The sequence below is a fragment of the Sciurus vulgaris genome (genome assembly GCF_902686455.1).
Source record: "Sciurus vulgaris genome assembly, chromosome: 5".
Classification (NCBI taxonomy): Eukaryota; Metazoa; Chordata; class Mammalia; order Rodentia; family Sciuridae; genus Sciurus; species Sciurus vulgaris.
This window is the reverse complement of record NC_136465.1, coordinates 175805456-175832516: the sequence shown is the minus strand read 5'-3', so window position 1 is coordinate 175832516 and position 27061 is coordinate 175805456. Positions and strand designations below refer to the sequence as shown.

General features: G+C 54.5%; 1 protein-coding gene across 7 annotated transcripts in view; it reads left to right on the top strand.

The window, feature by feature from the left end:
* EFCAB6 (EF-hand calcium binding domain 6) overlaps positions 1-27061 on the top strand; it is a 224912-nt gene that overhangs the window by 179925 nt on the left and 17926 nt on the right. For 6 of the 7 annotated variants that reach the window (XM_079143290.1, XM_079143286.1, XM_079143287.1 and 3 more), the window contains 4 exons: positions 581-775; positions 4457-4612; positions 9187-9382; positions 11344-11535. In XM_079143290.1, the coding sequence (XP_078999416.1) occupies positions 581-775; positions 4457-4612; positions 9187-9382; positions 11344-11535 (739 nt within the window). The remainder of the gene's footprint in view (positions 1-580; positions 776-4456; positions 4613-9186; positions 9383-11343; positions 11536-27061) is intronic. The other variant, XM_079143288.1, reaches the window with a different exon arrangement.

The following is a 27061-nucleotide window of genomic DNA, read 5'->3' as shown; positions in this document are numbered from 1 at the left end:
GCCTCTTTAATGAATTATAATTCAGGAAAGTCTCAGGAATAGAAAGTGACATAAAACGCACCACACCCGTCACACCTGGCCTTCCCGCAGTCCCTTGTTGGGTGCAGGTGATCGGCGTCTCCTCAAGGAGGAGACGGGATTCCCGTCCTGGAATCGAATGGCATCTGTTCGTTGGAGTTTTAGGATGGGACATATTTTTGAGGGGCCGTCCCTAACCCTCGGCGTGGTTCCTTTCACGTGTAGGTGCTCCGTGAAGAGCTTCAGGCCTGTTGAAGGTACGGAGGGGTCAGCATGAGTGTTCTGTGACCACGCTGTGCCCCCCAGTGTGACAGGGCCTGACTTCTCTTGGGGTGGGTGACAACTGGCCATCCTTCCGCTGAACTCGAGCAGGGCCTTTTACTCTGATGTGCCCTCAGGCCACCTAGGGCCTGGCAGGTGCTGCTACAGAGCAGGCCGGGGCCTGTCCCCGGGCCCGCTACGGTGGTGAGGCGGCAGAGGGGACTCTTCCCAGGCTGCCCAGCCCTGAGCACCAGCACACCTCTGGGGCAGCTGATGACAGCTTTTCTTTTCCTTTTTAAAGCTACGACACTGAGGGAAGAGGGCACATCACCTACCAGGAGTTTTTACAGAAGCTGGGTCTTCGCTACTCACCCTCCGTCCACCGGCCCTATGCAGAAGATTACTTCAACTTCCTGGGTCACTTCACAAAGCCCCAGCAGGTCCAGGAAGAGATCCAGGAGCTGCAGCAGAACATCGAGAGGGCGGTGCCAGTCAGGTGGGTTCCCGAGCGCGGGGGGCCGTGGCCAGCTGCTCTGCCACGTGTTTGCCCTGGCGCCAAAGTGGCTCAAAGTGGGGCCTTCGACTGCGCTGGCAGAGCTGTCCCGGACTTGTTACGGGCTCACTGCTTAGATTCTAGAGACTGGTGCCCAATCAAAGAGCTAGAAAGCGTTGGAGAGCGGTGAGCCGCCCCACCCTCCCCTGGCACGATCCCCGGCATTCTTTCGTGTTCTCTGAACAGCCCCCGGAACCTCCCTTTCCAGCCGGGTGCTGCACAGGGCCCAGCCCCTCCCTTGGTCCAGCTAGGATGCAGGCGCCTTGGGATGTCCATCAGTGTCCTGTAGCACCTGACCCCAGTAGGCATCCCGAAATACTGTTAAGCGAATGGATGAATGAGTGAGTGATGAGACGTCCTGAAACCCACCACTTCTGTGAGGACTTGGTCCCAAAGAAGTAGTTGAGAACAGCTCAGTGGTCGCAAGGGGTGGCTTGCAGGGTGTCTGTAGCAACAACAAAGGAACACTCCAGTGCCGAGCAGCGAAGTCTGGCCCCAGAGAACCTGGAAGGCGTAGCCCGAGGAAGTCAGGCAGCAGGAGAAGCGGCTGTGGCCGCCTGGCAGTGAGGCTGAATAGCCCAGGGCCACGACAGGAGTGGTGTGGGGCACAAGCACATGCCCAAGGGCCAAGGGCAGCCCACTGGGTTTGGGTGGAGGGAGTGGACAGGACGGTTTTCAGTTTAAAACTAGCCGCTGTGTCCAGTTTTTAGCATTGATGACGTGGGACAGACTTGAGCTGTGTTTGCGTGACCGGTCAGCAGAGGGACAGGTCCTCCTCTGAGGGGCCTCAGCCCATTCTCCTGTCCGCTGCTCACGCCCTCTGCCCTCTGACTTGTCATATGGCAGGGCTCAGCTCTCCATCCCTAGCACCTGGCTTAGCACCCAAGCCAAGGAACGAGTTTCTGTTGAAGACTCCCCAGAGGACGCAAGGGTGCCAGGACCAGGGAGGGAGCCTGTGACTGGGTGGCCTTGAGCAGAGCAGCTGGGACGTCCCTGCATTGGGCCTGAGGTGCCGAGTCACAGAGCCCAGAGGCAGAGTTGAGTTTGTGAAACTCAAGGTAAAACATGTGCAAGGTCACTGTGAATCACACCTGCCATCAGACTGGGAAAAGTGGAATGTGCCCTCACCAGAAGGGTGACCATGTACGCCCTGGGCCTTCTGTCTCTCCTGTGTGTAACGAGGCTCGAGGAGGAAGCTTCTCGGCTCTCCAGGCCGGCGCTCTTCCCTGCTCTGGTGAGCGTGGCTCCTGCTGGAGCTGCAGCTGGGTTCCCTACCCCAGGAGCACGGCCAGCTTCTGTGCTCTCAGAAGCATGGGCCGCTCAGACGCTCGAGTGACCTTGCCCTCAGGAGGGCTGTCGTTGCACCGCACTGTCGGGCCTTGCAGGCGATCCTGACCTCCTGGCTCCCTCTGAAACTCAGGCGGGGTTGGTACACGGGTGTCCTGTTGGATGAAGGGACTCACATGATCTATCTGTCGCTTGAATCCAAGGGAATTGTTTTGTTTGCCGTGTCCTGAACACACTGGAGTAAGAAAAGCCCTTTTAGGCTTCTGTTCACTTTCCAGGACTTGCTCTCTATTCAGCCTGAGAAGCAGCAGCACTAGTGAACTGGCCACACAACACGGGCCGTTCTAGAGCAAACATGGAGAGGGTGGGCGTGAACCCAGCAGAGCTGGCAGGGGCTGGTGGGTGGGTTGGGAGAGAGGCTGGTGGCCACACCCTCTGCAGGTTCACAGTCCAGATCGGGAACCGGTGCGACCCGGACGCTCTGCTGCTCTGCATGGGCCCTCAGCGCTTCTGTCTGATCTGGGCTCCAAACCCTATTTCCTCTGTGCACATATTTACTCTGAAAGGGAAATAATTACTGCTGAGAAACCGTCCAAGAAATGCTGAATGCTTCAATTTTCTAAAAATATGTATCTCCAAAATAATGTTTTGGTTTTTTTATCTACCTCGTTTGCTTTCATTTTGGAGGATTAAGTGGGATATAACATCAGGATGGCGAGCAGCTGTCCCGAAGCCTGGGCCTGAGTTTAGTGGACCCCTGTGGGGAATCCAAACCCTGTGCTGTCGCTGGACATTCACAGCACTTAATGCAGCCCCTCTGCATCAAGGGTTCCCGTGTTATGCAGGCTGAGACCACACTGAAGGCCAGCAGCAAGGACAGCCACTGGTCATCGGGGTAGCATCGGTGTGAGCACCACTGTCCCGCCCCCTGAATAGGCCCCATGAAGCTCACCTCTCCCAGGTGTGACTTTTCTGCCCCTGTGGGTCCTTTTTTTCAGACCCAAGGACCTGTCCTCTCCCACCAGTGTTTATCTGAGTCCTGGACAACCCCCATGGACGACAAGGCTTAGAACGGCTCACACGCCCTTCTCCCTGAGTAGTGACCCCAGGCCACGATGGCCCTGAGCCCATCAGGCGACCAGCTTCTCAGCTTCTCAGCTGGTGAGCAGGGGCCTCTCAGACTCATGGCTGGGCTGAGCTGCCGAGTTTAGGCCCAGCCCCCTGTAGGTCAAGGGCAAGGCTGTTCAGTCTTAAAGACTGCCACACTTTTCATCAGTAACAGTAATGCTTTCAAGTCAGGGAAGAGTGCTCCTGAACTGCCAACTGACTCATAGACTCAAATGTGTTCTGTGGGAAAATCAGCCCTGGCTGGGAGCCGAACAGAATGCCGTGTCCTTGGCTTCAGGGAGAGGCCCAGTCTTGTCCCCACCCTGCCTTGGGTCTGGCGCTGTCCTGTCCCTTATCTGTCAGGTGGACTTGATAAGCCCTTGTGGGGTTGTCAAGAAGACTCATGGCTCCCATGTGGTCAGTAGTCGCACACATGGTGGCTGTGCTTCTGAACAGTAAAAAGACCAGGTCCAAACACAAGGTGTCCATGGACACTGCCTTGTCCCCAACACCACTGGAACCCCAGCCTGTCCACATGCTCCACCCCTGCCCTCTCCCACTCCCACCACTGGGCCTTGGCTGGCTCTTCCCTGGGCCCCTGGGAAAGCCCTTCCTGCCACCGACCCACCTCCCACCTCCTGGCCTTTGCTCAGGTGTCCTGTCCCAGTGAGGCCTGCCTGCATTCCTGCGTAGCATCACCGCCCACTGCCACAGTCCCCTACTGGTGCTTTCTCTTGCCCACCAACTGTGCCCACAGTGTCCTCAGGGCTCTGTCTTTGTCCCTCGGGTCCCATGGAATATAAAAGCCCAGGGACACCTGTTTGAGCTCGGATGTGCCCCACCCCTGGGGCAGACTCACGGCGTGGTAGGTGCTCACCAGGGGCAGACATGGTGCGTAGTAGGTGCTTACCAAGCCTGTGTTGAGCCCTGGTGTGCCTCACATCCATCCTGCAGTTTCAAATTCTTGGTTCCATTTCCTAAGTACCAACCAATTTCAGTGAAAAGACAGGTTGTAATTTCTCCAATGTAGGCTTGCTAATGATAATGGGACACACATCATTTTTTCTGGGATACCTTTTAACATAAATGTTAGACTGAGCCTGCAAAACACCTTCCAAATTAGTTCTTAGACACGCGATCAAGTCATCGCGTTAGGGTGATCACAAAACGCGTGCTTTAAAGAAATGGTCTCCCTGGCTTTCGAGGTGTCTGAAGTGTATTCTCTTCCAGGGATAAACTCATGGACCATTATGAAGACATCAGCAAGGCCCTCACCACCCTGGATAAAGCCAAGACCGGCTTGGTCTCCCTCTGCAAGCTGCGACGAGTGCTGCGAGAGTGTGGCTGTCCCCTCAAGGAGGCGGGGCTGACCAGCCTGCTAAACAGGTGCCTGCCCTTGAACTTGTGGTGCTGGGTGTGCACAGTGGGCCGAGGGCCAGGAGAGACGCAGGGGACGACAGGCCCGTGTCCTCCAGAGCCACAGCAGCATGACCATCTTCTCTGATGATGGTTTTTATTTTATTCACGTGGCTGTGCACTTCAGGACGAGTCTGGAGGTTCTACAAGCTTGTTAAAAGCTGCAGCCCATTTGCCCTGCCACTGCCCTCCTCCACATCCCCAGAGTCCCCAACTCCAGGGCTTTCAACTGAGGTGGCTCCTGGACTGACCGTCCTCATTTCTAAGGGACACCCTATTGCCACTTCCTGACTCTGGACCTGTCGGCAGTGTCTGTTGGTGTCCTTCTGGAAAATGTGGGCTTAACCTTTTCCCGCATCACCCGCCACCAACCACCCTGGCCCCGGGGCTCCTCCACCCCATTGGAACACGGAGGACCCTCCTGCACTCCTGTGTTGTGGCGCCCAGGTTGGGAGATGGTATGGAGGGTCCACAGTGCTGCAGCCCGCTGACCACTTCTCCCGTCTCCTCCACTCTTGCCCCAATGTGATGATTGCGCTTTTCTGCTCACTTAGTTTGCGTGTACTCGCTGTGCCTAATTAGGTCCCCAGCTGGCCGGGGTGTGGACTCTCTCCTGGTGTGTTCAGCACCCGCTCGCTGCCAGCTTGCTTCTTGAACCATCCCTTTTCACAGTCTTCAGTTCCGGGGACTTTCTTGATGTGTTCCGTTAATGAGCTCTGCTCCTTTGTTCCTTCCAAGACTCTCCTGATTAGTGAACACAGAGCCCCCACGCTCTTCCCTTACGGTTTGAAGTCTCTCTCTCTCTCTCTCTCTCTCTCTCTCTCTCTCTCTCTCATTTTGCATCTTTTTCTCTTCACTCCACCTTCTGGGAGATTCATGTTGAGCTCCCAGCTCTTCTGTGGAGATGGTCTCTGCTCCTAGTCATGCGTGGCTGGTCCCAGCATTGGCTTTGCAAAGTCCCTGTCTTATAGCACCCCGCTGTTGATTCAGGGGTTCACTATCTTGTCACTCTGAAATCAGCATAGACTTTCAAAAGTCTCCTTTACCTGAAAGGTGTCTCCTCAGTGTGACTTTGAAACAGTCCTTCATATTAGATGCTTTCCTGAGATGTGCTCATTTGAGGACTGGGCTACTAAAACTCAGATTAGAAAGTGCACAGCTGGGGGAAGGTGTTGATTTTGGCCTGAACCGTAGGGTACCCTGGCATGTCGTGTCTATGGGGGACCCCCAACGTCAGGGCCTTTAAAGTTTTTCTTTGAAGTTGGCCAGACTTACCAGAGAACAAAGTTGCCAGATAAAACACAGGACGCCCAGTTAAATTTGAACTTCAAGTAAACAAGCGATCAGAGTATAAGTACGTCCCATACAGTACTTGGGATATACTTACACTAAAAAATTTTGTCATTTGTTTGTGATTCTATTCCTGGACATTCCCCTTTAGTTTGTTGTTGTTGCTTGCTTGCTAAATCTGGCAAGAGGACCTTGGGACCCTTGCTTCCAGCCCTCGGAGCTGCCTGGAGAGCCATGTGGAGGTTTGGTGGCGGGTGCGGGGGACTGAATAATGCCCCCGAGAACCCAGCTGCAGGTGCCTGGATTCACTTCCAAGTCACTGGATATAGAATTCTAGGTTGGAGATTTTTTTTTCTTTCAAAACTTTCAATACCTTGTCCACTTTCTTTCCCACTTGATTTCTGATGGAAAATCCAGCCTACCTCGCCTCGTCCTCTGTCGGCGTCGTGCTCTGCCTTTGTTTTTGTTTCGTCTTGTCTTCTGCCTTCGGGCTTCTTTCGAGGGCTTGCTCTCCGACGTGGGTTTCTGCGGCTCGGGCATGGAGTGCCCAGGTGCAGGTGCTTCGGAGTTCGTCCTGCTGGGTGTTCTTGAGCTTCCGGGACCTGCGACATGGGTCCCTCGTTGACCTGGAAGAGCCTTGGCCATTGTCACGCCACGTGTGCGTCCTCTCCTCTTCTTCCTCCTGGCATTCCGTGAGGCCTTCGAGGTCCTGCCAGCGTAACGTTCTCTCTTGCCGTGGGTTTCCTTCCCGTTCTTTTTCCGTTTGCGCTTCAGCTGGGAGGCTCGTCCTCTCGAGTTCCCTCCGCAGCCCGGCCCGGGAACGCCTTCTGACGAGGCGTGTGCCGCGGAGCGCCCTCCTCTGTAGCCCACGGGGCAGTGCCAGAGCTGGGCTGGTGTCCTTGGCCTTCTGCTTGGAGCCCAGGCTTCAGCGGCCTGAGTCCCTGGGCCGCAGCCTTCAGAAAGGTCTTTTAACTTGCTTTAGGAGAGACAGGAAGCTTGAAGGTGCTGGAGTCCCTTTCCCCGGTGGGGAGAAGCTCTGATCAAATCTCTCCCCAGGAGAGTTACACAGAAGCCTGGGGCACTTACTCTTTCCCTCCCTCGCCAGAACAGCGGGCTCTTCCTCAGTCTTCTCTGTGGTGGTTCATGACCCGCCTGGGACTCTGGCCACACTCAGCTGCTTCCAGCTCTTTAGGATCACCCTTCACAGTTCCCACCAGCTTATGGCACCAACAGCTTTTGCTCCTACTGAGCAGATCCCTGCTCTGAGCCTCTGGATGTGCCTTCTCTACAGAAATCAGGCAGTGTTTTGCCCCGTGACCTCCCTCTGCTTTTCCTGGACCTAAGAAAAGCTCTCAGTGTTCCATGTGCAGCTTTTCCTTGTTGCTGGAGTGAGAGAGACTTCTGAGTTCTAGTGTGTCCGCTACTTCTCCAACCCACCTCGTTTTACTTCTTGCTTGCTTTACATTCTTCTTTTGCTGGAGTACTTCCTGAAGTGGTTTTCAAAGGAAGGTTGGACAGGAAGTGAATTTTCTGAGTTCTTATAGTTTGAAACTTCTTAAATGCTTGCTCACACAGCCTCTTAGCTTGTCAGAGCCTACCTAGAATCCTAAGGAGAAAATCACTTTCCCTGTAAGTTTTAAAGTTGTCGTCCAAGATGTATAAGGTGTAAAAACACACACCAGTGTGTGTGTGTATGTATGTGTGTGTGGATAAAGGGAAGGCATTTTATCCTCAAATGCTCTGTGTTCTCTTCTTCCTCAAACAGGGTCTCTTCTCACTGAATCTATTTCCAGCTGAATAAGAATTCATATGCATTCAATGCATAAGCTATGAGGAAATCGCAGCAGATAAATAATTATCTAAGTGATTTTAAGAGAGACTTATTAAGACATAGTTAGGCTTGATACTTTCATAAACCACAACAAAAGAACCGTGGGATTTCAGTAGTCCACCCTTCAATGGGGTGATCAACTTCTTCACGCCTTGAAACCTTAATAAGGATCCACTGCTTGGTTGCTTGTTCTTTCTCAAAGACCCTTGATGATAAACATCTTGGCTATTGGCAATTACATGGAGATTATTCTTTTCTAGATCCGAAATAGACTTTTCTAAATACTACGGAGGAGATTAGCATATGCATTTGGGTTTATGACTACATTTTAATACCATGCTGGCAATTCATCCTGCTGATGAAATGGCGTTGATTGTCCTCTGCCTTCGTGTCTCCGTCACACGAGCGACCCGTGCGGGCCGCAGAAGGCTGCTGTGCAGCTGTGAGCTGGCAGCGCTCAGCTCTTGGCTGGTCTTCTCCGGAAGCAGATCTCAGAGTGGCTGGAAACTTCTCTCTCTGACTTACCAGTGTCCCTTGTGGTTCTGCTTTGGCACTTATGTGCCAGCAGTGCCCCAAGAACTTAGTTTACAGAAATGTGAGTTCTGAGCACGACAACACTATTTTGAATTATTTTACGTCTTTAATAATCATGCTGTATATTCTTAGGGACCCTTTGGGTTCTACCCACCATCTACTGCTTCATGATTTTAAGGTGATTTCCTCAGTGTCGGAGTTGAGGGCCAAAGGAACCTCTGTTTCCACCTAGAAGGCCCAGCAGAGGCTGGCATGGATTCAATTTTTATTTGAGAAAATATTAAGTGAACTAGGCTTTGCAGGAATATCTTTGGAGAGCTTTTGACCCGACAGCTTCATTTCTTAGAAACTGATTTAATGTCTGTTTCTCTCACTTCCTCTTATGCTTCTCACTCCCTGGCAGATTCCACTCCTCTCCAGTCCCCCTGCCACGTCTGAGTCGCGGCCCCATCAGTTATGGCCTTGGTGACCAGGGCGCCTCTGCGTCACCGCACCCGCCCTACCACTCCCGGTGTCCCCACGCCCAACCCGTCGTGGGATCACCCTGCAACTGCCACGTCCCTCCCAGGTGCCTGCGTCAGGCCCAGCTGTGGGCCCAGCTCCTTGACCAGGCCTCTCCTCCCTGCCAGGTCGAGTGTCAGGTCTTCAGGGGAGGGCGGCCTCTGGCCCCACCCCAGGAGTCCCCAGCCTCATCACCACCCTCCTGCTGCAGTATCTGTACCTGTGCCCGCCTAATAACAGAGCTCCTTGGCACGTACCCACGGGCAGGGACAGTGTCTCGACATCCTTCCTTTCCTCCACAGCATGGTGTTCAGCAACTGTTTGTTGAATGAGCAAGTGATAGTCTTGGAAAAAGTCAATATATTCTTTTCTTTCTTGGGGGGTCAAGTTGGGGGATCAGCTGGCAGGACAATTCCGTCAATTACCTTGACTTCTTGAGAGAGCTGGAGAAGAGCAAGCCGAGCAGACCAGAGTCCAGAGAAAAAGAAGAAAGCTTGCCAATCAATTTCTCCACACTGAACCCGGAGGAGATTGTGAGGAACATCCAGGAGGTGGTGGACTCCGCCCAGCCAGCTCTGTTCAAGGTAGGCAGACTCCAGTGCGCGTGGAAACCTGGCTCATTCACGCAGACCCGGGTCCCAGCCGCCCCTCCTGCGGGCCCCCCCACCTCGCTCCTCCTCCTCCTGGGCATCTGCTTCATCAGGATCGGCTTGTTTATTTGAGCAAATGCTCAGTCCCTCCTTGCTCTCTAAACTCCTGCCCGATTCTGCCCGGGAGTGTTCTTGGAGGTGCCCATGCTCCCTGCTCGGCTCGTGCTGGGTTGGGGGTGAGACCAGGAGAGGACCTTTGGGCAGAGCAGGCCCGCTCCTCCTGTGCGTTCTCAGGGCGGCCCACATGCGAGCCAGGTCCAGAAGTTCTCCTGAAAGGCTGTGAAGTCTCCTGAGGCCTGAGTGTCACATCTTTCAGGTTCTCCCAATGTATTGTGCAGGTCAAATACCCCCACGTGCAGGATGGCTTGGAACCTTCTCGTCTAAAGTGGGACCACTTGACCTCAGTCAGGTGCTTCTCACGCTGAGGTCCACAGAAGCTCGGGAGGAAACAGGGTTCTCATTTGTGAGAAACGCTCCTGCGGGAGGTGACCAGCAAGAGCCGGATGCTCTGGCCCAGAGTGCAGGAGGTGGGTTGGGAGAGAGGGTGACCCCCAGCTCCGGACACCCTCAGAGAGGATGCAGGCGTGTTGTGTGGGTGCCTCACGTGCGTCTCGTTTCTGGAGTGGCTTCATAGCTGCCACGGCTTTCCCTCACGAGATGTGTACTCGCCCTCCAACTTGGAGGCAGGGCTTAGAGCAAGGCCAGGGAGGCTGAGACCACAGGCCCCGGGCTGTCCTCTGAGGTCCTTGTGGTGCCAAGTGCTTCATCGGTGGTGTCATTTTTATGATCGTTATCCTCAGTGTGTGCTGGGGTCACCATGTCGGCGGCCCGGGTAGGCATGCCTTCCAGTGAGGCTCGTGAGTCACGACCCCTGAGTGAAGGCCCCTTTCATAGGGAAGAAGGTGAAGCTCAGAGAGGCCAAGCATGTGAGCTGGGCAGCACAGCCCAGGTTCAAAGACCAATTCCTGACCCAGGGCCAGCGTTCCTGCTGCATGTCACTGTGGGCTAGAGTGTTGAGGCTCTAAGTAGTACTTTCAGTTGCTCTGGCCACACCTGTACCATATCTCGGGTGCCTCATTAGCCCAGAAAATCCACCACAAGAGAATCTGGTTTGAGGTCTACAGACACATTAAATCCTTACTTAAAAAAATCTTAATCTGCCACTCGATACAGACTTCCTAGTGCAATAAAAATGAATGACTTGTTTCGACAGATGGAAAAAATGTGCTTTCTTTTTATAGCACATTTTGCACCTTCTCAGTGTGACTGCTGCACTGCTGGTGTGCAGTGTGTCCCCAGTCCCTCGGCACAGGCTTGGGACAACACAGTCTTCCTGTGTCTCAAGGCCTCTCAGGCTCTGGCCCAGGGTCAGGCCAGGACAGCAGTCTCAGTGTGCAAACTGGCTGGGACAGGTGTGGAGGGAGGGCCCGTCCCCTCCCCCGAGGTGTCCCCGAGTCAGACGTCTGCCCAAGGCCCCGCCCTGATGCCCTGGCCCTCCCCCTGCGACGTATGCTTAAAGGACCGGGACTTAATGGTCGAGGGACCCTGAACAAGATACTCCTGTCCTCTGCAGAGTGAGGTTCACAGGGGCTGAGGAGCAGTTCCATCAGGTTACAGGGACCTGGGACAGGAGCCCCTGCCCCTTCTTCCTCCGAGATGCCAATAAGGGCAAACAAGGCGACTCTCGTCCGCAGCTCAGAAGCCCTCCCTCCGCTCTCGCCCTGGGCACTGTCCCTCCATGCTGCACTCGTTTCACAACTTGGAATTTATGAGGGGCTTTCATGCCCCGATTTCATCTGCATTCAGCAGAAAGGAGGCTTAAGGCCCCATGATACTCCGGAAATGTTCCCCTCACGGTAGCATTTGTCATCAGCTTCTTCTCTGCTCTTTTTTAGGCGTTTTCTGCACTGGATAAAGAGGACACAGGGTTTGTAAAGGCAACAGAATTTGGGCAGGTCCTTAAGGAAGTCTGTTACCAGCTATCGGACAATCAGTACCATTATTTTTTGAGGAAACTAAGAATTCATCTAACACCCTACATAAACTGGAAATATTTTCTAGAGAACTTCAGCTCTTTCCTAGAGGAGGTAAGGTGTCTGCAGCACATAAGCACCTTTTTATGAAAATGAACTGAAATTAGTTTTTACAAAATGGGTAATTGATTAAAACCACATCAGATAAATTAGCAATCACCTCATGTAATTAGCTCTTTCTAAATGAAGAACTGGTGTGAATTCTACATAGAGTATTAGAAGGTGAATATGTATCTTCCACTTTCTTGCAAAGTTTTTATTTATTTGTTTTATTTTCAGAGAAGCTTGGGGCTTGCTTTTGTCAGGTTGTTTTAAGATTTTAAGGAATCTTAGATCCTAGAAGATGATCCCATGTCCAGAGAAGTAGGCCTGCCATGTTCCAGGCCCTGGGCTGTGTAGTGGTGAGCACAGAGGCAGAGGTGAATGTGCAAACAGTAGCTCTGACAGAGGCAGCAGGAGGAGAGGCCTGAGGAGGCCAGCGAGGTTGTCCTCTAGGATGCCTGTCCCTTGTGCACATGGGGCTGCTCTGGGTGCATTGCTGATGGGGTGGGCCGTGCTCCGCTTCCTTGGGTACTGCCAATAATTCCTGGGGTGCATGAACATTGACGATGTACCCCAGCCCTGCTGGGCCCTGGGATTATCAGACATTTTGACTTCTGCCAATCTGGTGGTCGGCACGGCGGAGGACTTTTGGACATGTCAGCCATCCCAGTTTCACTATCCACAAGTTACCTGGAAGCATCCCGTCCTTCATTGCTGGGTGAGTTGCAAACAGCTTCTCCTGGGCTGTAAGCCTCGCTGTTTAATGACTACGCTGTTGTGATTGGAAAGGAGGACTTTCATCGTGGAGCGCTGAGGAAATTCTAAAGAAAGCAGCCTCAGAGCCCACCGTGACACCTGCTGACGAGAGCAACCTCGGTCCCCGGCAGAGCCGCTGCTGAGCCGGCCTTCAGGTTTCCCACGGTGCTGCCGTCCTAGGACCGAGGCGGGGCAGGGGTGAGGCAGGGCTCAGATGCGGAGCCGAGGTCTGTTCGGCATGACTTGCGGCCTTGGAGTTCACATCCCTATTCTTTTTTGTTTTTCTAGAGTGGAGATAACACTTGATATACTTGGGTATCTTGGGTTTTTTCCTTCACTTAACATTGAACTGTACCACGTCATGTAAAGATTTTAAAATGTCTGCACACCAGCTCGCCGACTCCCTTGCTTAAGCATTTGACTGTTTGCAAGCTTCGCCGCTGTCATTTCCTCTGCAGTGAACACCATATGCAAATCTGTAGCCATTTTTTCTTGGAAAGAATCCAAGAAATAAAAATAACTGGGGTCAAAGGGTAGGAATGTTTTTATTGATCTCGAAAGCAACCCCTCGAATGTGTTTTTAAATAGTTTATTCTTTTGGGTTGAGTCATATGAAGTCACCATTTTAAAACTCATAATTGGTTAACCGTTGACTAACTCACGCGGCTTTGGCTGGCGTTGGAGGAAGGTGTCGAGGCCTGTCCTCCGCTATTTGGAATGTGCTGATAATCCTGAAGGAAAGATCGAAGCAGCCGGGAAGCTGCCGTGCACATGGCACACGCCCACCCTCCCTTTTCTCTAGGACACCACTCTCTTTCCTCCAGAGCGGCTTGTGTGGGCACGTGTCCTTCCATCTGCCCACTCCTTCCCTGTCGGTCAGCCTGTGTCTCCCATGGGCCCGCGCGTCCCGGGCACTGAGCAGTCATCAGGTTTAGCAGTGAACACACAGAGGTGGCCCCTACCTCGCGGGGCCTCCGTCCTAGCCAGGGAAGCTGACAGGAGGGGTAGGTCACAGGGCAGTTTCTGTGGCTGCCCTGAGAAGCAGGGTGGGGCAGAGGGAGAGGGGGTTGGGGGGTGGGCCCAGGACCCTCTCAATGACGTGCAGAGGCAAGACTGGACCCCTGCCTAGACTGGGGCACACCAGCTGGTTTGAGACGTGGGGTCCGTGGTGTGGCAGCCAGGGGTGGCTGAAGGAGAGGTCAGAAGAGGTGGGCCAGGCCGTGGGGTGGCTTGGGGTCCTCGACTTTAACCAAGTCACACAGGCATATCTTGGTCTGCTCGGGCTGCCTGTGAGGACCTGGGGGTGCAGGTCTGCTCACACTGGCCTTGGGGTGCCAGACCACCCTGGCCCAGGAGTCGCTGGTGTGAATATCACTACACCTGCCTGTGGCCAGCGCGCCCACTCACTGGTCCCACCAAGTTCCCTCACCTTCGCCTGTGGGAGCACTTTGCCCAGCACCCTGTGCCAAGGAATCAGGTGATTGCAAACTGGAGATGAGACGTGTGGTGGAGGCAGAGCAGCTGCAGAGATGGCCTCGTCCTCATGGCCTGCAGCGCCACTGAGGGAGCCACGGCCACCCACCCTCTGCTGCCTGTCCTGCAGGGTGTACTCGACTCTAGGGTCCACCAGCCAGGAGGGTGCGGACACCTTGCTGGGGAGTGAGTACCTGGCCCAGGAAAATCAGAAGAGAGTGCAGTCACAGGAGAGGGCCGCCTGGGCAGGGGCCTCCTGAGCTTGGACAGTGAGACCCCACAGAGGGTGACCACGGGCAGTCCTGGTCACAGCAAACACCAGAGTGTGGGTCCTATTTATCTGCCATTAGGAACAGGAGCCGTGGCAGGGGTGGACCTGCAGGGGCCTGCGCCCTTACTGCCAGCCTCGGCGCCTTGCTCTGGGCCAAGGGTTCGACTCCTGCGCCGGGAGTGCGCTCACCGGCTTGAGGCGGCCGCGCTGCAGAGCGAGGCTTGGGAGAAGCTGGCGCTCCATCACAAAGGCTTAGAAAGTCCCAGGGCCTTTTTAATCGAAGGGAAGAGAAGCAACAACAGGAATCATTAATGCATCTTCCCGGAGCTCATTAAATATGATACCAGTCTCCTTTCCTCCAGGGGATACATAGGAGGCGAGTAATTAAAAAGAGATTACCAAAATGTAATTAAGACAGCCAGTGCCCCCCTTGCAAAGGAGTTCACTGGAACACTCCCCAGCCAAACCAACTCCATTCCTGGAAAGGGAGGAAGTGGAATTGTACTTAGGACTTCGGGCGGGACCTTGAGTAACTGAGAGCAGGTGGAGAGAAGGGAGAACAGATCTATACCTACTCCGTCAGTTTCTAATACTGAACGTGGTTCTCAATCAGTCCTCAAAGACACACAGCACCCCATCCCTGGTCATGGCTGCCCCGCGCCTTGCCTGCTTCTCCTGCTCTTCCTTGAGGTCACTCGAGGCAGACAGTGCTTCTCAAAGTGCAGGGCCCCGGTCACTGCCCAGCGTGGACAGGAGCCTCCCTATGCACCAGGCCTCTGGCTGTTCCTGTGCACAGCACTCCAGAGACAGCCCCATGGACACAGGCCTGTGAGGATGGGAAGGCAAAGGTGGCACAGTCCCTTCAGAGAGGAGCCAGCCCTGGGCCCTTCGCCACCTGGAACCCGTCAGGCCTTGACTCAGGATGAGGAAACTGGCCTGCGACCTGAAGGAAGAGGGGCAAAAGTAAAGGCTGACACTGTCCCCAGTGGCTTGTCAGAAGGAAACAGGCCAGGCCGCTGGCAGCGAGGAGCCTCGTCCTGAGATGCTCGCACCTGGTGCAGCAAGCTCAGCGGCTCGCAGGCTCCCCGCGCTTCTGGAAAGCATTGTACATCCCGAGTGCTTTGTGCGAAATATAGGCGATCACCGTGTTTGTAGAAAATCGTTCCTGTTTAACATTTCTTTTAAACCTTAGAGTGCAATTTCAGTATCTTCCATGAATATAAAAATAATGCTCAGAGCAGAAATAGAAATCTTAAAAGACATAGTAGAAACCCATACGAAACCTTGCTACTTTATTACCATGGAAATAATGGAATTTTTTAACAAAACACGTGCTTATTCAATACAGAGTAATCATTTTGTCACATTTTAGGAGGCCGAGAGCCAATGACCTTCCCTGGCTTTGTGTTCATGATATATCTATGATCTTAGAGCCATTCGCTCATGTGTTGAATAACTCAAGATGATCTTCTTTCCAAGAGAATCTGAGATCGCAGTTCTCCTGGGGAGATCGTGAAGCACGTCAAAGCCTCGGTGATCTTCCACAGACCTCACATTCGAGCAGAGCCTCCACTTCCGGTTGCCATGTTGGGCTAGTATTGCTTTAACGTATCTTTGCTTTTCTTGTAAACACAGTGGCATCCACGTATTTTTAATGACTGTGACAGAAAGGGGAGGTTCCTGTTCAGGAAGGGACTCTGAGATTATTGGAAATAGATGAAGGAAATCCCAAAGGTGTCGTCATTGCTGTCACGTGAGTGTGCTCCCGAGGGCGAGCGCAGCGAGGTGCTGTCTCTCCTCCTGCTGCTCAGAGCACCCACCGCCCGCTGTCCCACGGACGCTCGAAGCTGTGGCAGCTTGCGAGGGCTGACTCAGGACAGCCTGGATGCTGGCGTGGCCTTCGGGGTGGCGTAGGCTGGGCGTCTCGGGGCCACCCAGCAGAAGCCGAGGAACAGCGTGCCCTCACCTCTCCGCACGGGCCATCAGCCCCCAGCTGGGAGGGGCACCTCCGCCGGAGGCGAGGGCTTCCTCTGGGCATCAGCATCCACACTGGCCTGACGCTGCCCAGGGATCCTCCCCACCCAGATGGCCTGCTCAGAGCCAGCTGAGTGATCACAGTGACATCAACTTGGAAAGCTACGGCCGGGCGGGCCGCCTGCTGAAGTGACCTCCCAGCACCGCGTGGCGTCAGTGTAGCCACAGCGGCTCTGTGCCTACCGCCCGAGCCCCGCCTGGATCAGGAGCCTCTTTGGGGGAGGGGCACATGCCCCTCTGACCTCAGTTCCCAGCAGAGTGGACAGTCTAGGAACTGGGCACCTGCTCAGCCCCAGTGGCTGCCATGGGGGGCTCTGCTAGAAGCAGGGCGGGTGGCCATTGAAGGGAAAGGGGCTTACTTTCTGATGACTCTGTGGAAATGTGAAGGTGGACACTCCAGGTCGCTGCACTTGACCCCGGGGAGGCTGATCACAGTCCCTGGCCCTCCTGGAGAGGCCCTGCGACCACAGCTGTCCTAGGCAGAAGCCAGCGCTAGAGAATCCTGTCCGCGAGGCACAGAGGACCCCACGCCGGCCCTGGACTTCTGGCCAGGCAGTCAATTCAGATGGTCCCACTTCTCAACCCGCTGCGTTCCTGGAGGGCAGGACGGGTCTACTCACCTCTGCGGCCCCCCTGCAGGAAATGCACCTGCCGCAGGTGCTGGGCCAGGCTCCCCGGCAGGTGTCTGTGATTCCTGCAGTCCCCACCACAAAGCCACTCGTCGCTGGACTCTCAATGCGCTGTCACCCCCCGCCCTCAAACCCCCGGCCTGGGACTGTGTTGGGACTGTCGATTCCCAGCCTTCGCGGGACACTGTGTTCTAAGTAAATGGACTGTGGCACCAGCAGCACAGGCAGACTTCCCGAGGTTCGGTCCCTCCAGAGCCACAGCAGCAACTTCTGGATCCATGAGCAGCAGATTGAGCTGCACCAGCGATTCTGCTGGGCCTTGACCCCATCAGCAAGCAGCAGCCCGTCCATGGAGCCTGTCCCAGGTGGTCTGGAGAGCAGAGCCAGCTCCGCTGGGCACTGCCTCCTGCTGTCACTGCAGCTTGGAGTGTCCCACGTGCGGCTGCTTAGGTGCCAGAGGAACCTCAACGTTCAGAAAACGGGAGTGAGAAGCGGAGCCAGGCAGCAGGCCCGGCCCCGGGCCCAGGCGTGCCCAACAGGTGGCCACACTCTCAGCTCCTGGGGGGTGGCCAGTGCTCCAGCAGAAATGGCTGTGACCCTCTGCAAACTCACCAGAAAGTTCCATCTCTGGACTTGTACTTGAAGCCTGGGTGCAAATGACTGGAGCTGAGAGATGGAAAGGAAGGAGCGGGTCAGAGCCACCCCAGGACGGCACCTAGCCAATTGCTGCCATCCTCCTGTCACCACAGTCAGATGTCATCATCACCGTAGTGGCTGACAGGCTTGGGAGGGAGCTGCGAGCAGCTGCGGTTCCAGGCTTTCTCCGCAAACTCACCCAGCCAGTCCTCATAACGGTCCTGTAAGGCAAGGCTGCTATCACTAACCCTGTTTCACAGAGGAGGAAACCGTGGTTCAGAGAGGCACAGGCATTCCTCCCTGTGGCCCTACTAGGAACACCACAGCTGGGACCAGAATTCCCACTAGCTCTGGGCCTAGGCCCTCAGCCTTCTTCCTGTAGGACCAGAGCTTCTCAGTGTTTACCTCCTGGTGTTATTTAAATTTGGTGAGCGGATGTGCAGAGGGCTTTGCAGGGTCCCTAGGAGCCAACTGCGAGTGTTTGCAGTCCTTTTTATTTTTCAGAGAATGCATGTTTAATGCTTAGTAATGATGTGATTAAATGGTGTAGAATTTATTTGGGTGGAGGAATTTATTTTAACAGTTTTACAAATGGCTTCACCCACGAGTTTATTGAATCATTAAAGGGTCAAAGGGGTGGCACAGTGTTTCCCTTTTAGCTCGCTGCGTCTTATGGCAATTTCATGCTACCAGAGGATTTGTGAAGTGGGTGTTTGCAAAGGTCTTGGCACAGATCCTTTGTGAACGCCCAGCAGAGAGGCCGAGGTGAGCCGAGGAGGGGCGGGAGAGGAGGAGGAGGCGGGAAGGAGGCGGGAGGCGCAGGAACAGCTTTCTGAGGCACTTTGGAGCCTGGAAGGCAAGCTGGATAGCAGCCCAGGGGGGTATTTGGAGCCTGGGCAGAGGAGCAGCATGGGCAGCACCCAGGAGGTTGGGAAGCAGCACTTGGGGCGCGCGGGGGATGGAGGGGAGGCCCATGGCCGGGTCCTGTCAGGAGGCTTCCCGGCAGGGGAGGGCTGGTCTGCTTCCTCTGGCTTCCCTGGCTGGGCAGGGGGCATTGCAGCGTGTCCTCTCCAGGGCAGGGGGTTTGGTCTGCCACTCACTGTGCCATTGTTACTGCCTGGGATGGTACTTGGCACCAGTGGCCCTGTGGTGGCTCCGAGTTACTGGGCTCCTGTTCTGGGCAGGTTCCTGGTTCTCAGGAGAGCTCCGCTTTGGAGCAGGATGTCCCAGGCTCCACCAGCCGGAGGGCTGTCCTGGGGACCATAGGCACCTGCACTTCTGGAAGCCAGTCCCACTGATTGTCTATAAAATACGGGGAGCCACAGCTGCCTTGGGGTTGATGTGAGGATTAGAGAAGAATCCATGCCCAGGAAGCATTGATTGGATTGATGTGACTTAGGGTCTTTCCAAAGAAGTTCCGGTATCTCCAGATGTGCCACCATTCATGGTATAGGAGGTCCCAGTCTAGGCAGCGTCGTGTCCCCAGGAACCTGGAGCGTTCTGACACCTGGAATTCTGGTGTCAGGCCCTCACTGGCACAGACCACGTCCGGATCACGAGGCCCGCCCAGCGTGCACGTGTGGGGCCCGGGCTGCGCTGTCCACTTCCGGGTCTGGCAGACCCGGTTCAGGGCAGTCAGCTTCCACACAGGCTCCTGCTGTATTTCCATCTGGATTTTTAAATGTTTTATCTTATTTTTCTTTTGACAGGGAGTTTTGCTGCTGTTATTTTTAGCATTCAGTTTATTCACTGTAAATACAAATGAAGATACAGTACAATTAATTTCTTTGCTAATCAAAATATTTGATCAAATGAAGCAATTTTTCAATTCTTAGAAGTAATTATACCGTTCTTTAAGAGGAAGTTCAGGAATTCTTTACTGAATATTTCTAATTAGTATTTTTTGCTACCTGCTGAGTTCTTGTTATCTATGAAGTTTCAGGATTGTTTTTCCGCCTGTAAGAAATCATGGAAAGAAACTATATAATTGTCTCTCTAAGTATTCAGAACAAAACTTATTATGTGAAGCATGCAGCCCAATGAGCTACTAATCACCTCCATAATAATTACATTTGTGTGTGCGCGCGCGCGTGTATGTACATGCACACACACGTTTAAAAGCTGACAGCTGGAATGGACCTTGCAAAGCCACATTGTCCTAACCTGGGGCTCTCAGGCAGGCAACTGCTGTCTCAGAAACCCACAAGGGCACCACAAAATGCCCTTGGGATGGGCCCCTGGTCAAGTAGCTGCTCTTCTCCGTATTCTAAGCTCACCCCCTTTCACTGCTTGCTAATTAGCAATTCAGAGCCGCAGCAGGCAGCTTTGTCGAGGAACCAGCAACTGTGAACCCGTGTGAACATCTAGCCTGTGCTGGGCCTTCATCTCTGTGGGGCGGCTGAGCCAGGGTGGGCCAGATCTGGGGGCCGGGCTGGGGCATCTCTGCTCCATGTCTGTCTCATCCTCCTCCTCAGACCGGCTCAATCCCCAGGCGGGGACATCCACGTAAGCCTTTCCCAGTTACGCACGTGCTGTTTAATTCTGTGGTCACTTTATATAGGCAGTTCCCAACTTAAGATTTTTCAACTTTATAAATGGCACAAAGGCAACACACATTCAGTAGAAGCTGTAATTTGGAATTTGAATTTGAATCTTCCCCAGGCTGGCGGCATGTGGCCTGATCCTCTCTTCATGCCGGGCAGTGGCAGTGACCACAGGCCGCCAGTCCTGCGACCACAAGAGGAAACCACTAAGCTCCACAGTGTGCTGGTGGCTAAGCCAGGGTGCTCTCGAGATCAAGCTCGTTAAGTGCATTTTCAACTGAGCATGTCATTTGCAGGGCTTTATCAGGACGTAGCCCCACTGTCAACTGGGGAGCCCCATACTCCCTAGCATGCATTAACCAAAGCAAGACATGTGGCTAAATCCAAGGCCAAGGGGAAGGAAGTCTTCTTGCCTCTGTAGTGGGAGAAGCCATGACATCACACGTAGACACACGGAGAGCTGGGGACATACCACACACACATCACCACCTCCAGCTCTGCCACACGATTTGCCGATTCAATCCTCCCCACCTGCCGCCGTCCACAGAGGTTCTAGGGCACGGTCCGGTGGAACACTGACTTTGCAAGTCAACCAAGAGCGAGGCTGGACCTAGCTTCTCCACTAGAACCCTCTCCCAAACCACCCACCTGGCTCATTGAGCTGTTAAACAAGCACAGGGGATGCAGATGTGGCCTGCCTGGGGTCAGCCCGCTGGTCCCAGTCCTTGGTCCCGGTTGGAGCTGCTCCTGCTGAGTTCGGGCTGCTCAGGCGAGCTTCTTGAGCTTCTCGGAGCTTTCCCACCTCAGATGCAAGTCCCCTGCAGCAGAGCCCATCCATCCATCGTCGTCTCCGACGCTGCGGAGCTCAGTGCCCTCCTGGGGTGAACGCGGCCTGTGCATGCGCACTCCTGCAGGCTGTCCTCCCCGGCGGTGTGACTCTCCACTTTACAGATGGAGGACCTAGGCAGAGAAGAGCCGGCCCGACTCAGGCAAGCGCGGAGACCAACAGTGCAGCCCTGACTGGGCCTGAGCCCACGGCCAGCCCCGACGCCCCTGCTCCCCAGGCCCACAGCAGCCAGTCCAAGGACCTTGTTCCAGGGGATGCCACCATATACTGGCTCCTGCTCCTGCAGCATGACCCAGTCTCAGACCTGGTTCCTGCCAGAGACACACCTATAATTCCTTGGCTGGGTCATTTGCCCTGTGGGCAGTAATGGACAGCAGAATGCTTCTGTCCTGGCTATCCAGAGAAGAAGTGGTGTCGACCAGGCACCAGGCTCAAGCCCAGGTCTGCCCAACCTCCTGACTCGGGAAGACGCTCTGCAGCAGCCCCCAGCTGCAGCAGCTGTGGGCACCACTGCACAGGCGTCCTGCTGGTGAGGCCCCGGGGCCTGCCTGCCTTGGAGACGGCTCCTTTTTATACCCACTTTATGAGGAAAGGGAGGTGGGTTGGGGTGTATTCTCCTGGAGGTCACAAGAAAGAGCAGGAATGAGCCCTCCAGGCCCAGACGCCCCTCCTCTGGACAGCCTGGCCCTTGACAGAGCTCACGTCTGAGGATGTGCCAACGCGACTGATGCTGCTCTCTCCAGAGCCTGGCCTGCCACCTCCTCACCCACAGGGTGACGCTGGATGACAGCAGTGTGGCCAAGTTGCAGAGGGCTCTGCCCCAGGTGTGAGCAGGCAGCTGAGGTGACCAGGAAGGGCCTGGTTGGGGTCAGTCAGGGACAGAGAGGCGTCAGGCTGGGCGGGAGGAGCAACAGCAGGCTGGGGACAGGCAAGGGGCCCAGCTGAATTCTGACTACATAGGCCTCTGTCACCCCCCGACCCCTGGGGACTTTCAGGCAGGTTCCAATGTGACGACAGCTTGAGCCCCGTGGGCACCCAGGGTGAGAGTCTGCAACCTAGCAGATTCCCGCCCGGAGCACCCGAGGGCCAGGGCGGCCCTCATGGCAGACATTGTTTCTTTTGCCGGTATTGCCAGCATTATGGTGTAGTCACAAAGGGGCTGAGATTTGTCCTTTCCATAATGGTGGCCTGTACGTCTCTGCCACGTCCAGAATGGCACTTGTTTGCTACAAGAAGGTCCTGTGGACGCCCCTGAGAGGGAAATCCTTTCACAACACCCAGATCACTCTCTAATTGGGTCAGACCTGGAGTGCGGAAAATTTTTTTGTTTCGCATTTTTGAAGTCCCCAAAGTGCTTATCTGTGTCGGATGGAGGGTGTCGGGAAGCACGAGGTGTGGGCAGAGGTCCTTTCCCCAGTGACCCTTGGATGAAGATAGAAGCTTGCTGCCTGTTGCCTCCCTCCTTCCCCGGCCCCGCTCCTGTGAAGCTCAGTGACCTTGGAAGGTGTCATTTGCATCTGAAGATGGCGATGTCTTTTTTGATTAGAAGGGACATTTCTTCTGGTTACAGAAAGCGCCTTATTTCCCCATTCAGATGTAATGATCACGTGAGCTGTGCCAGGGACACAAGCGCCAGACCAGGAGCCATCTGTTCTTCCCTGGCACCTCCCGCTGGAGAGAGGCTGCTGGCGGCTGAGCAACTTTGCTCCTGTGTGGAGCAGGACCCGGAAGGCAAGGGCCTGGCGGGCTCTGGGCAAGACCCCAGAGCCCCGGAGCTCTGCACCAGGAGCAGGTTCTGGGGACAGTGCAGGGCAGGGGTGGTGCAGCCAGGCCCAGTGGGGCCCGGGGACCTGTGGGGCAATGGTTTGTCCCTCATGCACAGAGGTGACGACAGTCATGGCCACTGAGGAGGGTGCTCCCTGAGCTGTCTTTGCGCCTTTTTTGTAGTTTCTGTCACCAACCGTGAACTTGCAGGGTTTGCTCCTGCAGTGGGAGCCGCTCATCCACTAGCGGCTCATCCCCCGGCACACTGGGGACGGCCATCCCTGTCCCCTGGTGGCCCGACCCCCGTGCACTGGGGACGGTCATCCCCGGTGTCTCCCACGCTCCCTCACAGTTGCTGCCTCCGCTGCTCCGCTGACGGGCCGCTGACGGGTCTGCCTGCCTCTCCTCCCCATCCTTGCCCGGGCAGGCGGGGAGGCATCGCCGTCACAGTGGCCTGGCTCTGGCTACACCTCCCAGCCACCGCAGGGCGAGTCCCTCCTGGATCACGCATGGTGGTCCCCATCCCCACTCCCTGGGGCATTGCCCACCTCTCCCTTCCCTCAGGGACCCTCAGCTCCACCTGGGCAGAGGCGGGATCCCCAGGATGGAGCAGGGGTGCCTGGGTGTCAGGGAGTGGCTGACTTTCACAGCCTCGTGCTGACGGTGCGCTCCTCCTGTGAGCGCGTCTCAGGCAGGTGTGCTGCCCACCCTGGGGACCCTGGGACTCACTCTGGCCGTGCTTCTGGATGAGGCCACCCAGGTGAGCCCAGGGACTTGGGACCCGTATCCAGGACTGCGTAGTCCCACTGGCTGGCGCTCCGGGACCTACCGGACCCTGGCCATCATGTGGGCGCGTGCCTGGGGTCACCTGGTGACAGGACGTGCCGTTGGGTCCTTTCTCCTCAGCGTGTCAAAAGTGTCTGCCCCTGTTGTTAACCCGTTGCTTGAAACCTGCACAGCTGCCTCCCACCCCTGGATCCCGACTCTGCATAGCCACTGCCTAAACGGAAGACCTCCAGGTCACTACCAGTTATTTGGGTTTTGTGACTTTTTAAAATAGCTCTGTGAGGATCGCAATGCCACGGGCTCTTGTTGGTTTACTAAGGAAAATCCTGAAAGAGGCAGCAGAGTCAAAGGAGCAACCATCAGTGGCCGCCGGAGCCCCTTCCTCCCTCCGGTACTGAGATTTCCATGCAGTTTGCCATTTTGTTAGAAGGAAAAATGGATTCTTGTTTTAATTTCCTTTTTAAAAACCCTAACAAGGCTGGAGCTGTGCACAGCAGACCTGGGCCACTGCCCAGCAGAGGCCCGCCCATCCTCCACTTTACCGCTGTGCTTTCATTCATTCCCTCGAAGTACCAAGACCCCTCTGTGCCAACTTCTGTCCCCAGCCCTTGGGGACAGCTGCTGAAGGAAGACCAGAGCCCGTGCTTTCATGAAGTTCATTTTCTCTAGGTCGGAAAGATGACAAAGATGGCATTCCCAGAGCACCAAGAGTGACGAGCATGGGGGGAGGAGCCCACCCAGAATGGCCACCAGGTCCGCAGGAAGTGTGCACAGGACGGCGGGGCCCCAGCACCATGGCAGAGTCAGAGGGCAGGCCGGGACTCCGAGTGAGACCTGAAGCCACGTGAACTCAGCTGCACCTCTAGAGGAAGATGGCGTAGTGAAGGGGGTAGCTGCTGCAGCCAGGGCCACCGGTGGCTGGGACCAGCAGGTGGGGACAGAGCACAACTTCAGGGCCCATGGGAGCTGTGGAAGGTGTGGGTGTGCGTGGAGAAAGTGGCATCACAGATGATCCCAGGCCCAAGCCACTGGGGACCACAGGAGGATGGTGTCTGAAGCCAGTGGCTTGGGGGAGAAGAAAGAAGGGAAACCAGTCGCTCCATCTGCTTAGGCGAGCCACCCTCACGGGGCACCTCACCCTGGGCACGCTGCTGTCCGGCACCTTGACGATGCTGTAACAAACGGGCCTTCTGATGTCACGGCTCTGCCTCAGGACACAGCCTCGGGCGTGGCTGCTCAGGGCACACTGGCTACATCCCCACCTGGCTCCACCCCTCTGATTTCATCAAGTTTATGGCAAGTGTTAATACCTACGGGTCAAAACTTTGTTGCTAACCTTTTCTGAAAATGTCGTGGCAACTTAGTGTATTTCTTAATGTCAACATTAACATCAGCATGTCTAACGAGCCCCCCAAATATCCATGGAGGTTTTTATTAGAATTTTACGAAGCTTATTTACAACTGGTGAAAGGTTTTGTCCTTTGGAACTGAGCCTTTATGTGGGCACAACGCATTATTCCACTATCATTTTAATAACCTTAATGGAATGTGTATAGATTTCTTCATGTAGGTCTGGGCCTTTCATCCAGGGTATTCAATAGCTTTGTCATTAATGTGGCTGTAGATTTTTTTCATAATTCAACTTCTCTCATAGTTACTGTTTAAAAAAAATGGTATTGCTTTTTTGTATCCTTAGCTTGAATCTGACTGCTTTCTCAAATTGTCTTATCGATATTTTCTAGTTGTAAAATCACCTCTACACACAAGGATAAATGTTGTTTTCAGCATTTTTACTGCTTTGTTTTCTTGAATTATTTCGGCTGGTGGGTCTTGTACGATTGTGTGTAGAAGTGGCACAAGCGTGCCTGCCAGGCTCTAGCGTCAGTGCCATGGCTTTGAACCCGCTTGGTGGGATGTCACCAACGGGCTGTGATTAGCCCTGCATGGAGGGTGCCGGCCTGGTCCTCACAGGGCCTACCCAGCCCATCCTCTGCTATCCTCTGCCATTTTTACCAGGAATGGCTGCTGAATGCTGTCGGGTGCCTCCGTGCCATCTGTTGACATGGGGCTTCCCTAATTTGCTGATTTGCTGATTCTTGATGCGTTCTTAGAGTGAACCCTAGCTGGTCTGGTGAATTGGTGTTATTGAGTACCAAGGATTGAACCCAGGGGTACTTTACCACCAAACCACATCCCCAGCCCTTTTTTATTTTTGAGACAGGCTCTTACTAAGTTGCCCAGACTAGCCTCAAACTTGTGATCCTCCTGCCTCCTGAGTCACTGGGATTATAGGTATCACCATGCCCGACTGGCAAATCTTTTTTAAATGTGGTGTTGAATATTCCTAACATTTTATTTTTAAAGTTTGCATTCATGGCCATAAATTAGGTTGGTTTATAATTTTCCTTATCATATTTTGGTATTAGGGTAATATACAATGATTTAAAACCTACATGCCCCTTTCTGTGTGCTGGAATAATTTGACTAATGTAAAAATCATCTATTCCCTGAAGGTTGCACACAGCTTGCCTTTAGAATCATCTAGCTCGACACCTTCTTAATGATAGATGGGAGCTCTTTTAACAGCTTTTCCCATTTCTTCTGTGGTTACCTGTCTATTCAGGCTTTTCTAATACCTCAGTTAAATTTAGTAATCTATATTTTGCTAGAAATCTGTTCCATTTCCTCTGGAGTTTAAAGCATATTAACCTAAGGTTGCATACAATACTTTGTTAGAATCCCTCCATATCTGTTGTTAGAATAATGGTATTTTCAGTTTGCTTTAACTTAATGGTATTTCAATTGTGCTTTAACACTTTTAAAGAACATCCACATACATCATCTCAAGTGAGCCTCTGTTCCTCCTGGATAGACGAAGAAACTGAGGCAGAAGGTGGGCATGTGGCTCAGTGTGGGGCCGGCGGCCGGGCAGGGCAGAGTCTGGACCCAGCTCCAGAACTGCGCCTCCCCGGGCCATCAACTATTCTTCCCCGTGTTCTTCCCTGGGGCCCCTCCTCAGACCGCGGGGGTGACAGTGTGAGACCCCACCCTCGAGGCCCGCCCCTGTGGCCCTCCTTGGCTCTCTGGGTGCTGACAGCCTTGGAAGCTGGCCTTCCAAGAAATGTCTTTCGGAGGAAATGCCTGGGTTACCTCTGGGAAGTGCGTTTTCAACTTTGAATTCTAAAAGTGCTTGTAATGCATCAGTAATATCACTTTTCTGAAATGAGAGAAGAAAAGCATTCATTAACTTCCAAAATGGCTCCAAATGGACGTATTGAAAAGCTTCTGTTACCCTGCGGGTGGCCGAGGACGGGTGGGCTCTGGCGAGCGGAAGCCTGTGCTCACGGTTCTGAGGACGTTCCCAGTGGCATCCTGGGGGCGCTGCAATTTCATCAAGTATGAAACACGGAGGGGTGTCACCGACACCAAGCAGGACGGGGAGACGTAGGCAGCTCAGAAGATGCCCAGTCCAGGGGCGGCCTCCCCACCAGCTCTCTGAGTCGGTCTCCCTGCGGCCCCAGCCCACCCCTCACAGCAGCGCTGCCAGTTGGCCTGTGGGCGCGGCCTCAGCCTGGCTCTGCGAGCTTCTGCTGACTCAGCAGGTGGATGATGGCAGGGCCGCCTCCTGGACCCTGGCCTCTCCCAGGAGGCTGAGGACTCAGCTGCCCCCCCAGTTTCACCCCTTGGTCCCCAGGGTCTCAGCGTCCTCTCCTGACTGGTCCCCTTGCCGCTGTCGTGGTCCCTCTGCTGATGCTCACCAAGGGGCCTCCCCGCTGGCTCCTCTGCCGTCTGTCCCTGT